General features: G+C 43.3%; 1 protein-coding gene across 1 annotated transcript in view; it reads right to left on the bottom strand.

The window, feature by feature from the left end:
- Positions 1-16,806, bottom strand: part of LOC126188476 (peroxidase-like) — a 181,742-nt gene that overhangs the window by 108,770 nt on the left and 56,166 nt on the right. The window contains exons 4-5 of the mRNA XM_049930083.1: positions 7,050-7,100; positions 1,919-2,111 (exon numbers count right to left, since the gene is read on the bottom strand). Coding sequence (XP_049786040.1) covers positions 1,919-2,111; positions 7,050-7,100 — 244 coding nt within the window. The remainder of the gene's footprint in view (positions 1-1,918; positions 2,112-7,049; positions 7,101-16,806) is intronic.

The raw sequence follows: 16,806 nt of genomic DNA, 5'->3' as shown, positions 1-16,806 counted from the left end.
ACGGGCGATCTTTGCGCTGGCCCATCTGACGACTGTGGCACTAAAGGTGAGGTCGCAAGTCTGCGTGGCCGCCTCCTTTGTTGGCCGAGGAGAAGCAAGGACAGTGCTGTATTTTCCTGTCTGAGGCACGGTGGGCTGGTGACTGGCGAATAATTTTCGAGCAGCAAAGGTCGACACCTTTTCCTTCACTCTGATTTCCTGGATGACCTTTTCGTCCTTAAAAACGGGGCAATCTCGAGAGGAAGCAGCGTGGTCACCCATACAGTTGATGCAGCGAGGGGATGAAGGTGGACAAGCACCCTCATGGGCATCCTTGCCACACGTAACACATTTGGCTGGATTGGAACAGGACTGGCTGGTGTGATTGAACCGCTGACACCGATAGCAACGCGTAGGGTTTGGGACATAAGGTCGAACGGAAATTATCTCATAGCCTGCTTTGATTTTGGATGGGAGTTGAACTTTGTCAAATGTCAAGAAGACAGTGTGGGTTGGAATGATGTTTGTGTCAACCCTTTTCATAACTCTATGAACAGCCGTTACGCCTTGGTCAGACAGGTAGTGCTGAATTTCTTCGTCAGACAATCCACCGAGGGAGCGTGTATAAACGACTCCACGCGAGGAATTTAAAGTGCGGTGCGCTTCAACCCGGACAGGGAAGGTGTGGAGCAGTGAAGTACACAGCAATTTTTGTGCCTGGAGGGCACTGACTGTTTCTAACAACAAGGTGCCATTCCGTAATCTGGAACAAGACTTTACAGGACCTGCAATTGCGTCGACACCTTTCTGAATAATGAAAGGGTTGACCGTGGAGAAGTCGTGACCTTCGTCAGACCGAGAAACAACAAGGAACTGTGGCAACGATGGAAGAACCGTCTGTGGCTGAGACTCAGTATACTTACGCTTGTGAGCAGACATAGTGGAAGGTGAGGAAACCATTGCGGAAGAATCCCCCATGATTACTGGCGTCTCCGATGGCGCGCTCCTCCCTTGTGGGGGCCCTCTCTGAGGGCACTCCCGCCTTAGGTGATTGTTCACACCTCCCGACAAACGGACGGAGGGACCAATCGGCACTTTCGGAAGGTATCAGCTCGGGTAATCACCCCTCTCTGGGCCTGGCCGTTACCAGGGGGTACGTACATGTCCTACCTGTCTACCCGGGGCGGGGAATTACGCGTTACCCCGTCACCGGCTACGCACAAAAATGCGTGGGTCGGCCTTCAGACACGCACAGGGAGGAAGAAAGAGAAAGGAAAAGAAAGAAGAGAGGTCTCAAACGCCGCAGCGGAGAAAAGGGTAAAGAGAAGAGGTAAGGAAAAGAGAAGGACAAAGGAAGGAAGAAGACATACAAGCAAAGAAGGCGAAGAATGCGTTACATGTTCGAGCGTCCGTCTCCGGACGTAGGCACAAACCATACTCCCAGATGGGGAGAAAGGGAAGGAAAGAGCCAGAGGTGAGGGGAGGAGGGGCGAAGATGGGGGATGGGGAAGGATGCGGAAAGGGAAGGTATGCAGCCCGGAAAGGAAGGAAGGCCACATTAGCCCGAGGTCCCATGCTCGCTACGCACGTATCCACAAAAGAGTTGTGGACCCCCTGGGGGAAGGGGGGGGGGGGGAGAGATTACGTGGTGTTGGCTTGAAGTCTCTCGGGGTTGGCTAATTTTTCGTCCGCCGCACCTATAGTTTTAAACGCAGATTTTAATATTTCTGCTTTCTGTCTGCTGTGCTCAATACCTCTGCGTCTCGCCAGTCACTATTCTTTGATCTCTGGGAGCCATTGCGCTAATGTGGAGGCTTGAGATCTGACACTTGAGCATATGTTGTACTTGCTTAATGAGAATACTCCCCAGCTGCCATCTCGTTCAGAGAACTTGAATATGTGCGAGTACAGAGCAGAATAGGGCACAGGGAGGACTTGCCTGCGGACTCCCTGCGCAGCGGGCAGCAGACGCCCAGCTCGTTGTCCTGGAGACGGCAGGGCTGGCGTCGCAGCTCGGGCACCTCGGCGTAGAAGGTGATGCACTGCACCAGCGGCCGACACGCGCCCGCCAGCCCGGACTGCGTGGAGCAGGGCGGCGCAGAGCCCACCTCCTGCACCTCCACCACCACCTGCTGCAAGCGCCGCGCGGCACCGTTAGGACACTACGCTACACCTGCCAGATGGCTGCCTGCTGCAGAATATCTCACAAACGATCGTCTCAGTTTCTTCAAAATAAGTACTACGTTATTCCAAGTGGCAGGGCCGGTCCGTGTCCTACAGATATTCAGGGTTTGCCATAATTAATAGTGAAAACTTATAGGGCGAAAGTATGTGATAGCAGAATCATCAGACGTGGCGTTTACGAGACATTTGCTAATGTGTGGTTACGAACCATCAGCGATTTCAGCATCGATCGAGTATAGTCCCAGTTAATACAAATGTATTTGAAACACTAACTCTTCGATTAAATCCCCAACTAACTGTGCTCAAATGTCACCCACAACCCATTGTTCCGGAATGTGGTGGATGCGAGAAGTGGCACTGTTATGTACTGCTGTTGATGTAACACATCTAACGCGCCAAAAGGTCCAAAATGGGTGGTTGTAGCAGAGGCTTTACCATGTCGTCCAAGGTCACCTAACCTCAATCCTCTGAATTTTTCTGTCTGGATCACTTCAAAATGCGGGTGAGGAAGTAGAACAGCGAACTCTGCAGTAATTGTCGAGATTTACGACATGATCTAGGAGTGTTCGAAAAAATTCTTAATTCATTGCAAGGTGCATTATCGTATACAAAAGCGTGCAAGACAAGTGAAACAAACTCTTGAACATGTACGAGTGTACAGTAAACTGTAACATGCAACGTGCTGAAGCCTTGGGCGCAACTTGAGCTCGCTCAGATGTCGACTAAGTCGCCACGTTCACTTTTGAAATATATTTGTACTAACTAAGATAATATTTCAATGTAGTGAGTAGCTGCTTGTAACCACACATTTACAATTATTTCGTAAACGTCTTGTCTGCTGAGTTATTTTTAATGGTTGTTGATTCTATTACACTACTGGCCATTAAAATTGCAACACCAATAAGAAATGCAGTTGATAAATGGGTAGTCAACGGACAAATACATTATACCAGAACTGACACGTGATAACATTTTCACGCAATTTTGGTGCATAGACCCTGAGAAATCAGTACCCAGAATAACCACCTCTGGCGGTAATAACGGCTTTGATACGCCAGGGCATTGAGTCAAACAGAGCTTGGATGGCGTGTACAGGTACAGCTGCCCATGCAGTATCAACACGATACCACATTTCATCAAGTGTAGTGACTGGCGTATTGTGACGAGCCAGTTGCGCGGCCACCATTGACCAGACGTTTTCTATTGGTGAGAGATCTGGAGAATGTGCTGGCCAGGGCAGCAGTCGAACATATTCTGTATCCAGAAAGGCCCGTACAGGACCTGCAACATGCGGTCGTGCATTATCCTGCTGAAATGTAGGGTTTCGCAGGGATCGAATGAAGGGTAGAGCCACGGGTCGTAACACATCCGAAATGTAACGTCCACTGTTCAAAGTGCCGTCAATGCGAACAAGAGGTGACCGAGACGTGTAACCAATGGCACCCCATACCATCATGCCGGGTGATACGCCACTATGGCGATGAGGAATACACGCTTCCAATGTGCGTTCATCGCGATGTCGCCAAACACGGATGCGACCATCATGATGCTGTAAACAGAATCTGGATTCATCCGAAAAAATGACGTTTTGCCATTCGTGCATCCAGGTTCGTCCATGAGTACACCACCGCAGGCGCTCCTGTCTGTGATGCAGCGTCAAGGGTAACCGCAGCCATGGTCTCCGAGCTGATAGTCCATGCTGCTGCAAACGTCGTCGAACTGTTCGTGCAGATGGTTGTTGTCTTGCAAACGTCCACATCTGTTGACTCAGGGATCGAGACGTGGCTGCACGATCCGTTACAACCATGCGGATAAGATGCCTGTCATCTCGACTGCTAGTGATACGAGGCCGTTGGGATCCAGCACGGCGTTCCGTATTGCCCTCCTGAAACCACCGATTCTATATTCTGCTAACAGTCATTGGATCTCGACCAAAGCGAGCAGCAATGTCGCGATACGATAAACCGAAATCGCGATAGGCTACAATCCGACCTTTATCAAAGTCGGAAACGTGATGGTAAGCATTTCTGCTCCGTAGACGAAGCATCACAACAACGTTTCACCTGGCAACGCCGGTCAACTGCTGTTTGTGTATGAGAAATCGGTTGTAAACTTTCCTCATGTCAGCACGTTGTAGGTGTCGCCACCGACGCCAACCTTGTGTGAATGCTCTGAAAAGCTAATCATTAGCATATCATAGCATCTTCTTCCTGGCGGTTAAATCTCGCTTCTGTAGCACGTCATCTTCGTGGTGTAGCAATTTTAATGGCCAGTAGTGTATTTATTTATTACTTATTTATTGCTTATTTAGCCTAACCAGATTAGGGCCTTAAGGTCCACTCTTATACCCGATCAGCAGAAACACATGCCAAACATATTATAAAACCTCCTCATTAATAATACTACTAATAATAACTAACAGTAGTAATAATATATTAGCAATGGTTAAGGGCATTTAGAATGATATCGATTAGCTTCGCTCATTTAAAGCCATGTTTAGTACTATCAGAATCGAAAACGATAAAGGAAGAGGAGAAGATTGAAACGACAGTGACAGTGGCTGTTAGGAAAAAACAAAATATAAGTGGAGAAATCTGCCAACAGCGGGTAGTAAAAAGTCCTGCAGGAGGGCGACTGACGAGAATAAGATGCACAGAGTGTAGGAGAGATGCCTATTGTGACAGAAGGTGGATCATTAGGTGTCTACTTTCCCCCCTATCAGTTTTCAGTATTAATTATGGTGCACCCTGTATGGTTTGGTATCATCCTACACCGCTTTTCAGTCATACTGAAAAACTCAGTAGACTGTAGTTCAGCAGCTAGTAGAAATGGCTTGAGACGCCGAGATAACTTAAGAGAATGTTTCCGCCCAGACACACTTGTAATGTTAATAGCCTTAAAATCAGAATATCTCATCGCACAGAAGTTACAGATTGGTTCAAAACTAAAAATAATTTTCATTCTAAATCGTCCTCATTCACGCTCACGAGAATAACTTGCCACAAACCGTGACAAGTTGAATAATACGTGCTACTGACCAAGGATAGGGCGTAATTCGACAGGCTGCATGGATACGACGGAAATTGTGCCCGATCAGAGGACTGTCGAGTGAAGCAAACGAAGACAACTTACCAGAGGCTGAAAATACCGCTTCAGTTTTAAAGTTCTTTTATTATCACATGACCGGTTTCGGGCTGTTATAAGCCCATCTTCAGGTGCCGTAACTTGGTGCTGTGGCCCCAGAGCGCCGCGGTGGACGTGTACTAGGCGCTGCGTGCTACCTATGAGCGCAGAACAGGGATCCCGTATAAGAGCCCGAAACCGGTCGTGTAATAATAAAAGAACTTTACAACTGAAGCGGTACTTTCAACCTTTGGTATAATGCTCAGTTGCGGATGTTTCTCCAACAGGATTGTTTGAAGACAACTTAATCTCAGTCATAAACTTCTATTCGATGAGTTATTCTGATTCTCGTGTTGGTATATGTGTAAATATGCAAGATTGCTCTCGCGAAACGCATCGGTTTTGATGTAATCAGATTTTAAGGTGATTAACGTTATAAATGTGGTTGAGCCGAGAAACCCTTTTAAATTGTTAAATTCCGAACGCGACTTCGGTTTCATACAGTTATGCACAAAATTAAAGCTGAGAAAGTGTATCTTGTCCTCGAATTTCATCCACGTCAGCCTGCTAGAACAATACAATGACATTTCAGAAGTGAGTTTTACTAATTCGGATAGTAATTGGGAAAAATATATGAGTACGTCCCAGCGAGTCTCTGCGTAGCCACAGAAGCTGACGAACACTGCAAGGAGAGAGCCGAACAGTCCACAACCGACGATTGAAAGAGCTTCAGTAAACGACGCCCGAGGACGGATTCGGTCACTTTCTGTATGCTATATGAATACAAAAATGTATGGAAGAAGATAGTTTTGTGAGAAACTTAACTTTACTGTTAACAGCAGCGTTCTATTTTAATCGTACGATGAATTAATTTAAGGTTCAAGTAGACAGAAATTTTGCTCAGTGTAGAAAGGTTTGTATGTTCTGAGTGCTGTCACACTTTAATGATGACGGTTCTATTTTCTCAGACAAAATGTAATTGGAAAGTAAAATAAACATTAAACATAAGGTGCAATTAGTAAGGGTATAAACACGAGCCCATTACATTAGTGCGCTTTTTAAGAGCGATATTACACGCTAATAGCTTCCCCCTCGCATGCTAGTGGAGTTTCTCTAATAATCTCGAATAGCGACATTCGGTAAATGGGACGGTTGAAAGTACAGCCATTTTGATGACTAAATCACTGGCGTATGTATCAGCACACCCACAAACTACAATCTCGCATTAACAATACTTCCAAACACGCTGAGATGAACATGTTACGTTGACTTTGCTATAAAGTTGTTTGCTAACCTAATATCTGCAAAATTAGCAAGGAGGGGGTGGAGGGCGACGACACCTGTAGCACCTTGTAACAAAATGTTTACGAGTCTCTCTGTATGACTGAAAACGTCCGAAATGCTGTTTCAAAAAACACAGTTGCAGTGAATTAGTGAAACCGTTACGGTCATTTGTAAAAACCATTCGCAATAAACGGTAATGGTTGATCCGTATTAATTTCAGTAATAGGTTAGAGAGCTGTTCCTCTAAAAAACACAATCTCATAATGTCAGTCTTTGACAGAATAACACTTATTTGAATGTTGCACATTTACTGAATTTTCTTTCAATTACATTTTATGTTTGGCGTTTAGAGAACGGAGTAAGTGGTAATGTTGAGACAGATGAAGTAGAGAATCAATAGTTATCTCCTAACTATGATATTTTAGTAAAAACTAAATTGGATTTCTCTGTCAGAAGGATGAGAAACTACTGATACTTACAGTTGGTATTTCAACTTGCACCACTTGTACTGGCGGAGCAATGGGCTGTATCTGCAAGGCAAACAAAATATAAGATAAAACAATTGAATAACGAATACTCTTAGAAAGCAATGAATTTATGTAACTCACTAGTAAGCCGTAGAATAATGAGTACTGCCAGAGTGACAAAATGTATGGGCTTTAGTAGTTAATTACGTACTCTGCTCCGTAGACATATACAAATGCCACCATTATTGCAGACTTACTTTTCAGTTAATTCAACAGTGTTAACAATCGATTATAAAATCAAGAATAGCAATAAAATTGTACACCAAACAGTGTCATTTAGTAACTATGCCGGTAGTCCTCCGTGTGTTATTTAATGAAGCAAAAGAACTGATTTTCTTTTCCTTTCTGTGTTTAAGACAAGTGTTTTAGCATACTTCACGAATTTTCAGAAAATGTTAATGGGAAAAAAAACTGACTGATATCTGTGTGGTGCTTAAGTGCAAATGTGGCGAAATATGTTAGTCTTTTTACATTATTTTGAGACCGCTACAAATTGGATAGCCTATCAAACTGCTTCACAATTAATGTACGTTGTTCTGTGTTGGTAACATCCTTCCATAAGGTTAAACTATGGATGCCTCCGCGGTCGTTCCAAATTCTTGTTACACTGAGAACGCGTTATCACAACATTTTCCATCTCTTCACTGACAGAGGTGACAAGCTTTTTGGATAATTATTTCAGAAGCTCAATAACTTGCAAGCCATACAGTTGCTGCAGAGGTCATGACATTTAATGATAGCATTTTCCTTCGAGGAAACATAAACTAACAACCATAGTCGGTTTCTCACACAACAGATGTATCGGAATGCAGGTCTAACTCCCGGAATCTACAAACTTCTCCGTGCGATTTCATTCGCTAAAGTTTCGCATATGGTAATATAAATTCAACTAAAACTTCGCTTTGCGCATAAGATGCCACGAAATTACTTGATAAAACGGTTTCTACGAGAGGTATTCAGGCATCTTAGGTAAGTTTCGTTTCCATTCTGGGAACCACTGCAGTGTCACTGGTGTTTTATGGGTGCAACTGACATAGTAGATATTTGAGTTAGAAATATACGACATTTGTATTTACTTATGTGTTATGTTAGTGCAGTAATAGATTTTTACGAAGATACATGAGGTTTACAAGACAATCAATTATAGTAGTTGCGTAGGTAGGCGCAAACGCCCAGTTCAAATCGTAAGAACGTTGAAGACGCGTAAGCGAAGCAGGTGGTAGGAAATAATGGTAGAAATAAAAATTGCTGAACTCATTTTTAAATAGACCAGAAGTTTCACGATGATTACTGTAGAGCCTCCACTACACCAGCTGGTACTTCGTTATTGTCACTTGCGGCAGTCCCCTGTGCAGGAGGTGAACTGATCCTGCTTCCTCACTGCAGTGTCCCATCAACTGAGGTATCTATACTCATGCTCATAAATTAAGGATAACTGCAGCGCAAAACTGGCGCTAATAGCATAGGCACATAGGGAACACACACCGCACAGGTCTGTAAGTCCACGGTATTGGTGATAAGTTGAGAAAACCGTTCCGAAACACATGTGCTACAAAACGCTAATGTCTTCTGCGCTTGTACCCCGACATCAATTTATTTATTTATTTATTGTTCCGTGGAACCAAATTAAGGAGAAGTCTCCATGGTCATGGAACGAGTCAGTACATGAAATTATAACACGATATTAGAAACAGATAAAATGAAATATAAAAAAAAACATATTCAGGTGACAAGTCGTAAACTTAAATAAAGAAAATCAACAATGTAACACTGGAATTTGCTTAATTTTTTAGCTCTTCCAGGAGCTCCTCGACAGAATAGAAGGAGTGAGCCATGAGGAAACTCTTCAGTTTAGACTTAAAAGTGTTTGGGGTACTGCTAAGATTTTTGAGTTCTTGTGGTAGCTTATTGAAAGTGGATGCAGCAGAATACTGCACTCCTTTCTGCACAAGAGTCAAGGAAGTGTATTCCACATGCAGATTGGATTTCTGCCTAGTATTAACTGAGTGAAAGCTGCTAACTCTTGGGAATAGGCTAATATTGCTAACAACAAACGACATTAAAGAAAATATATACTGTGAGGGCAATGTCAGAATTCCCAAACTATTGAATGGGGGTCGACAAGAGGTTCTCGAACTTACACCACATATAGCTCGAACAGCCCGTTTTTGGGCCAAAAATACCTTTTTTGAATCAGAAGAATTACCCCAAAATATAATACCATACGACATAAGCGTATGGAAATATGCGAAGTAGACTACTTTTCGTGTTGAAGTGTCACTTATTTCGGATACTGTTCTAACGGTAAATAAAGCAGCATTTAGTTTCTGAACAAGATCCTGAACATGGGCTTTCCACAACAGCTTACTATCTATCCGAACTCCTAGGAACTTGAACTGTTCCGTCTCGCTTATAATATGCCCATTCTGTCTGATCAAAATATCGGTTCTTGTTGAATTGTGTGTTAGAAACTGTAAAAACTGAGTCTTACTGTGATTTAGCATCAAATTATTTTCCACAAGCCCCGAACTTATTTCATGAACTACGTTATTTGATACTGTTTCAATATTACACACAAGATCCTTCACTATCAAGCTGGTGTCATCAGCAAACAGAAATATTTTTGAATCACCTGTAATACTAGAAGGCATATCATTTATATAAATAAGAAACAGCAGTGGCCCCAGCACCGACCCTTGGGGAACGCCCCACTTAATAGTGCCCCATTTGGACTGAACATCACTACCACTCTAAATATTGCGGAGAATTACCTTCTGCTTTCTGTTCTTAAGGTAAGAGGCGAACCAATTGTAAGCTACTCCCCTTACTCCACAATGGTCCAACTTCTGCAGTAACATTTTGTGGTCAACACAGTCAAAAGCCTTTGTTAAATCAAAGAAAACACCTAGCGTTCGCAACCTTTTATTTAATCCGTCCAAAACCTCAGAGAGAAAAGAGAATATAGCATTTTCAGTTGTTAAACCATTTCTAAAACCAAACTGAACATTTGACAGCAAATTATGTGAATTTAAATGCTCCAGTAACCTTGCATATACAACCTTCTCGATAACTTTAGCAAACACCGATGGCATAGAAATAGGTCTATAATTGTCAACATTATCCCTGTCTCCCTTTTTATAAAGTGGCTTCAGTACCGAGTACTTAAATCGGTCAGGAAACCGACCACTCCTAAAGGAAAAGTTACATATATGGCTAAGTACTGGGCTAACATACATAGAACAATACTTCAGTATTCTGCTAGATACCCCGTCATATCCATGAGAGTTCTTGGTCTTCAGTGATTTAATTATTAACTCAATCTCCCTCTTGTCAGTATCATGGAGGAGCATTTCAGGTAACAGTCTCGGAACACTTTTTTCTAAGAGCGCTATATGATTCCCTGTTGGGACTAGGTTTCTATTTAGTTCACCTGCTATATTCAGAAAGTGATTATTAAATACTGTACATATATGCGACTTATCAGTAACACGGACATTCCCACTACGCACTGATTCTATATCCTCGACCTGTCTCTGCAGACCAGCCACTTCCTTTACGACTGACCATATGGTTTTAATTTTATCCTGAGATTTAGCTATTCTATCTGCATGCATCAATATGGGATATGATCACCATGCACACGTACACATGCCGCACAACGGGTCGGCATACTCTGGATCAGCTGGTCGAGCAGCTGCTGGGGTATAGCCTCCCATTCTTGCACCAGTGCCTGTCGGAGCTCCTGAAGTGTCCTAGGGGTCTGAAGACGTGAAGCGATACGTCGACTGAAAGCATCCTAGACGTGCTCGATGGGGTTCAGGTCTGGAGAACAGGCAGGCCACTCCATTCGCCTGATATCTTGTGTTTCAAGGTACTTCTCCACGATGGCAATTGGTGGGGCGGTGCGTTATCATCCACCAGGAGGAAAGTGGGACCCACTGCACCCCTGAAAAGGCGGACATACTGGTGCAAAATGAAGTCCCGATACAGCTGACCTGTTTCAGTTCCTCTGTCAAAGACATGCATGGATGTACGTGCACCAATCATAATCCCAGTCCACACCTTCAAACCACGACCTCCATACAGGTCCCTTTCAAATACATTAAGGGGCTGGTGTCTGGTTTCAGATCACGTGAAAACCCAGCGAAAATCACTGTTCAGACTATACCTGGACTCGTCCGAGAACGTAACCTGGGACCACTGTTCCAGTAACCATGTACTGTGTTCTTAACACCAGGCTTTACGGGCTCTCCTGTGACCAGGGGTCAGTGGAATGCATCTTGCAGGTCTCAGCCCGAATAAACCATGTCTGTTCAGTCGTCTGTAGACAGTGTGTCTGGAGACAACTGTTACAGTAGCTGCGGTAAGGTCCCAAGCAAGGCTACCTGCAGTACTCCGTGGCCGACTGCGGGCACTGAAGGTGAGACATCGGTCTTCTTGTGGTGTTGTACACTGTGGACGTCCCGTACTGTAGCGCCTGGACACGTTTCCTGTCTGCTGGAATCGTTGCCACAATCGTGAGATCACACTTTGTTGCACACGGAGGGCCCGTGCAAGGACCTGCTGTATTTGACCAGTCTCCAGTCGCCCTAGTATTCTACACCTCATAACATCATCAATATGTGTTCTTTGAGCCATTTTCAACATACAATCACCATTAGCACGTCTGAAAACGTCTGCACGCTTACTCGCTGCACCGTACTCTGACATGCACCAACACACCTCTGCGTATGTGGACTGCTGCCAGCGCCATCGTGCGACGACCGCAGTTCAGATGCACCGCATGGTCATACCCCGAGGTGACTTAAACCCGTAAACCGCCCACCAGAGCGTTGTTTCACCATGTATCAGCTTTATCCTTAATTTATGAGCATGAGTGTACATAGGATACGGCTGAGACGTGTGTAATTGCATTAACTCCAATGTTATTACGAGTTACATGATTTTTTTTTGCTTGGAATCAAGATGCCTTATTTATGACCTTGATCCAACAGAGAACGGATACTATACAGGGTGTCTCATTTATCTTGACCATCCTAAATAACTGTTTGTCCAGATGCAAATTACAAAATGTTTCAAGCAAATGTTCTTTAGCCGTCAGGAGGACATCAATCAGCATGATTGCCTTCGCTGTAGCTTTATTTTTTACAAAGATATGAACAGCGGTATGACTCTTTTAAATAGCACCCTGTACTATTTATTCGGTAATTCATTTCCTCTCCTAAAGACCTATTCAAAAATGTATCACATTGTACCATTCACTGAAACACAACGTTATTAATTACATAACACAACATTGACGTTGACGCTGCCAGCGCTTAGTGGGGTAATGGAATACAACCACGAGCTGAAGTTGACAGAGGACAAATGTAAACATAAGTAGAATGCACACTCTCATTCCGTCAACAATCGTCAGTTCAAGAGTTGTGTGAGCAGAATGTACACTAACGAAGAGAAAGTAGAAACGCTATTCATCTATGGGGAATGTAAGTTAGCAGGACAGTAATTGCAATACTATTTTCTTATGTACGGGTACATTTAGTACAGTAGTTTAGTCCTTTTAAATACTGTTGTGTAGAGTAGGCATACAGTAAAGGCTGTCCTTCCTACAAACTGCACAGACATAACTTTTATTGTTGTTGTTGTTGTTATTGAAGGTAGGCGAAATGCTAAGCAAGCAGCGGAACTGTACAGAGAGCGATATCCTGAAAAGAACCCACCTTGCCGACGGATGTTTTCTCGTCTTGTTGAGACGCTTCAGGAAACGGGAAGTTCCAACCCACGACAACGCAGTTGTCGTAGCACTCGCACAGACGAAGCTGCCGAAGTTACTGATCCCGCTTCCGTTGCTATGAATCCGCATGTGAGCACACGACAGCTTGAACACGAGATTTAAGACCAGTGTACATCGTATTCTTACACGTCATCGGTTCCATCCTTACCATGTACGCATACATCAAGAATTGCATGGGAATGATTTCCAGAATCGTGTACAGTTCTATCACTGGGCGCAGCAGCAAATCCTCCCCAACCCGAACCTCTTCTCCAATGTTCTATTTACCGATGAATGTTCCCTCTCAAACAAAGGACAGCTAAATACGAGGAACATGCAATATTGGTCCAGCGACAATCCACGATGGCTTAGACAGGTGAAACATCAGCGTCATTGGAGAGTTAACGACTGGTGTGGGATGCTTGGAACTACAATTATTGGCCCTTATTCCATTAATGGTAATCTAAACGGCACAGCGTGTGCCAACTTCTTCGATGAATTCTTCCTCCTCTTCTGGATGAAGTGCGGCTAAGAACCAGAATGCTTATGTGTTGTCAACACGATGGATGTCCAGCACATAATGCCTTGCGTGCACGTCTAGTTCTGAACCGAAGGTATCCTGCCAGATGGATTGGTCGAGGGGGAACAGTTACTTGGCCTGCTAGGTCTCCCGATTTAAATCCTCTGGACTTTTTTCTTTGGTGATGCATTAAAGACGTTGTCCATCACGATATTCGAACAACTCCATAGGACATGCAGGAACGTATCGTGCTTGCTTGTAATTCTCTTCAGCAGGCAACACTGGAAACAGTAAATAATTCTTTCATTCAACGAGTGTACCAGTGTTTCGGTGTCCAGGGTCACCACTTTGAGCACATTTGAATGGTCTACTCCTGGGAAATGGTACAGGAGAGTGAAAGTCAATTTTGTGTTATGTTTTTACTTGGTTTTCATTTGTTTTCTGACAACTCCAGCAAATGGACGAGTTTGTGATCCCGGGCTTAAAGTCAGTGTTATGTAATTAATAACGTTGTGTTTCAGTGAATGGTACACTGTGATACATTTTTGAATTGGCCTTAGGAGAGGAAATAAATTACGGAATAAAAAATGCAGGGTGCAATTTTAAAAAAGTCATACCGCTGTTCATATATTTGTAAAAAACAAAGCTGAAACGAAGGCAATCATGCTGATTGATGTCCCCCTGACGACTAAAGAAAATTTGCTTGAAACATTTTGTAATTTGCACCTGGACAAAGAGTTAATTAGAGCGGTCAGGATAAATGGGACACCCTGTATACGAGAGGTAGTCATAAAGTTTGAATTAGGAAATCGAAAAAATAATCAAGCTGGGACTATGGAAGTTGGTGGTGGTGTTGGTTCTTCACTACACGTTCACCCTTCAATGTCACACATTTTCCCCAGAGATGGATGACTTGGTACAGACCTTGTTTGAAAGTCAGCATTTCGGCTGTTCAGAGAACGGCCCACCTCAAATATCACCTGCTCGTCACTCTGCAAATGAGTATCACGCAATGATTTCTTCATCCGAGGAATTAGGAACAAATCACTGAGTGCCATGTGATGAAATACGGGACATGAGACCAAATTTGATAGCCCCAGTAGTTATCGGTAGTTTCATCCTACGACAGTTTGCCCCTTACGAGCATAATCTGTTAGCACTATACCATGGTACCCCCAAAAACTGCAACATCTTGCATGACAATGGTAGGCTTATCACTTTATTCGGCTGTGGCGAATCGACATGTTTTCACTGCTCGCTTTGCTCCTTTGTCTCGGAAACGTAGAGATAGACTCAACAGTTGTCCATGGGAATTAATCTCTTACAGAAGTCACCTGGACTGGCTTGAAACATTTACATTATTTCTGCTGCTGCCTCGATTCACTGTTTTTTTTCTGGTGTAAGATTTTGTAAACTGTTGAGTGACTCAGTTTCACCATTACCACTATCACCTCGGTGTTGATTTGGTGGTCTTCTAGCACTTGGGCTTCCATTTATCTTGCGATATTAGGTTCCTCACAGAGTAATCGTCTGGCACTTCTCCGCTGGTCTCAGACAACGTTATAAGAACCACTGTTCACATGTTGATGTTTGATTGTCGTCCGCTTCCACCAACTATGCCTCAGCTATTGCTCCCTTTCAGATGCAGGAAATTAATTTCCGCACTGTACTCTACTTAATTAGTCTGTTGCCCCATTTTGCTTTGGCGCATTTAGTGGCGTGCCGTGACACCGTGGCCCAACAATGTCATTGAGCACATGGACAGCAGACGTGTGGAGTGCAAACAGAATAACTTGGTCCCTACCTGCGCAGACGATATAGTAGGGAAGGGGACAACGTTAGTGGTGGGGGTTGTGTTGCTAGTGGCCAGTGGCCAGCACTGTAGGAGAGGTATAGCGCAACAGCTTAAGCCTGCTGACAAGCAGAACTTGTAAGCTACAACTAGTGAACCTGCGAAGAATAATATTAACACGTTATGCCGGGACGATCAATAATTCTACAAGCCAACCGTTTGTTTTTAAGAACACAGTGGGTTATAGGATTACGCTGGAATTGCAACAGAAGGAGTCTTAATTTTCGCCTGAATTGTAAACCATATTTTCTTTCTTTTGTTGTCATGTTAAAATTAGCTACTGTGGCAAAAACACATTAAAGAATATCACCTCACTAACATGCTAATGCACTTGCAATTGAGATAGAATTTTGAAACTACTACTAGACAAACGATTCAGGACAAGTCGGGTCAGTAGATCATGATGACGACCCTAAAATAATTTCATCATTTCATCGAAAACATCTGTAGTTATTCATCTATCGCAGTACATAAGAAAGTTCACATGGTAGCTATATGGCAAAATACTGTTTTCCTGCTACGATTACCAAAAAGTCATTTTGATGTCTTGAAACATTTGTGAGATGTTAGAGATGTTATGAGTTTTTCATGTTCACAGTGTCATTTGTGATCATTGAAAATGGAAATTGCTATAGATCTTATCTCACGTTTCAAAGAAAAATTCGATATATTAGCTAAATTTTCTGTGCAGCACTGCATGGCCTAACATATAGCAAACAGAAGCTCATTGTAAACCCTAATTTTGTTTGCAAAATATTCGATTTCCAAGCAGTAGCTTACTTAACCCCTAGCAATACCAAGACATTTTCAATAATGCACGCAACCAAGGCGGGCGGGGGCGGTTAAAACAGTGTGTATGTAGGATTCAGAACCTGAAAATACGTTTTAGCAATATCAGTCCACTTTTAATAATCTGTACTACCGGTTTCACAACCAACACAAAACATTTAAAGAAACCAATTTTCGTTCATTATTGTTGACTTTTACTCTCAACACACTTTTTACAGAGCTACTAATATGTAAGTAAGGCCCTGAACGTAGTTTTCCGAAATTCCTTCACCAGGGAAGACGAATGGAATATTCCAGAATTTGAAACACGAACAGCTGCTAGCGTGAGTTTCTTAGAAGTAGATACCTTAGGGGTTGCGAAACAACTCAAATCGCTTGACGGGCAAGTCTTCAGGTCCAGATTGTATACCGATTAGGTTCCTTTCAGATTACGCTGATACAATAGCTCCCTACTTAGCAATCATATACAACCGCTCGCTCACCGATAGATCTGTACCTACAGATTGGAAAATTGCGCAGGTCGCACCAGTGTTTAAGAAGGGTAGTAGGAGTAATCCATCGAACTACAGACCTATATCATTGACGTCGGTTTGCAGTAGGGTTTTGGAACATATACTGTATTCAAACATTATGAATCACCTCTAAGGGAACGATCTATTGATACGTAATCAGCATGGTTTCAGAAAACATCATTCTTGTGCAACGCAGCTAGCTCTTTATTCGCACGAAGTAATGGCCGCTATCGACAAGGGATCTCAAGTTGATTCTGTATTTC

The sequence above is a fragment of the Schistocerca cancellata genome, chromosome 1, assembly GCF_023864275.1.
Source record: "Schistocerca cancellata isolate TAMUIC-IGC-003103 chromosome 1, iqSchCanc2.1, whole genome shotgun sequence".
NCBI lineage: Eukaryota > Metazoa > Arthropoda > Insecta > Orthoptera > Acrididae > Schistocerca > Schistocerca cancellata.
This window is presented reverse-complemented; position numbering and strand designations above follow the sequence as displayed.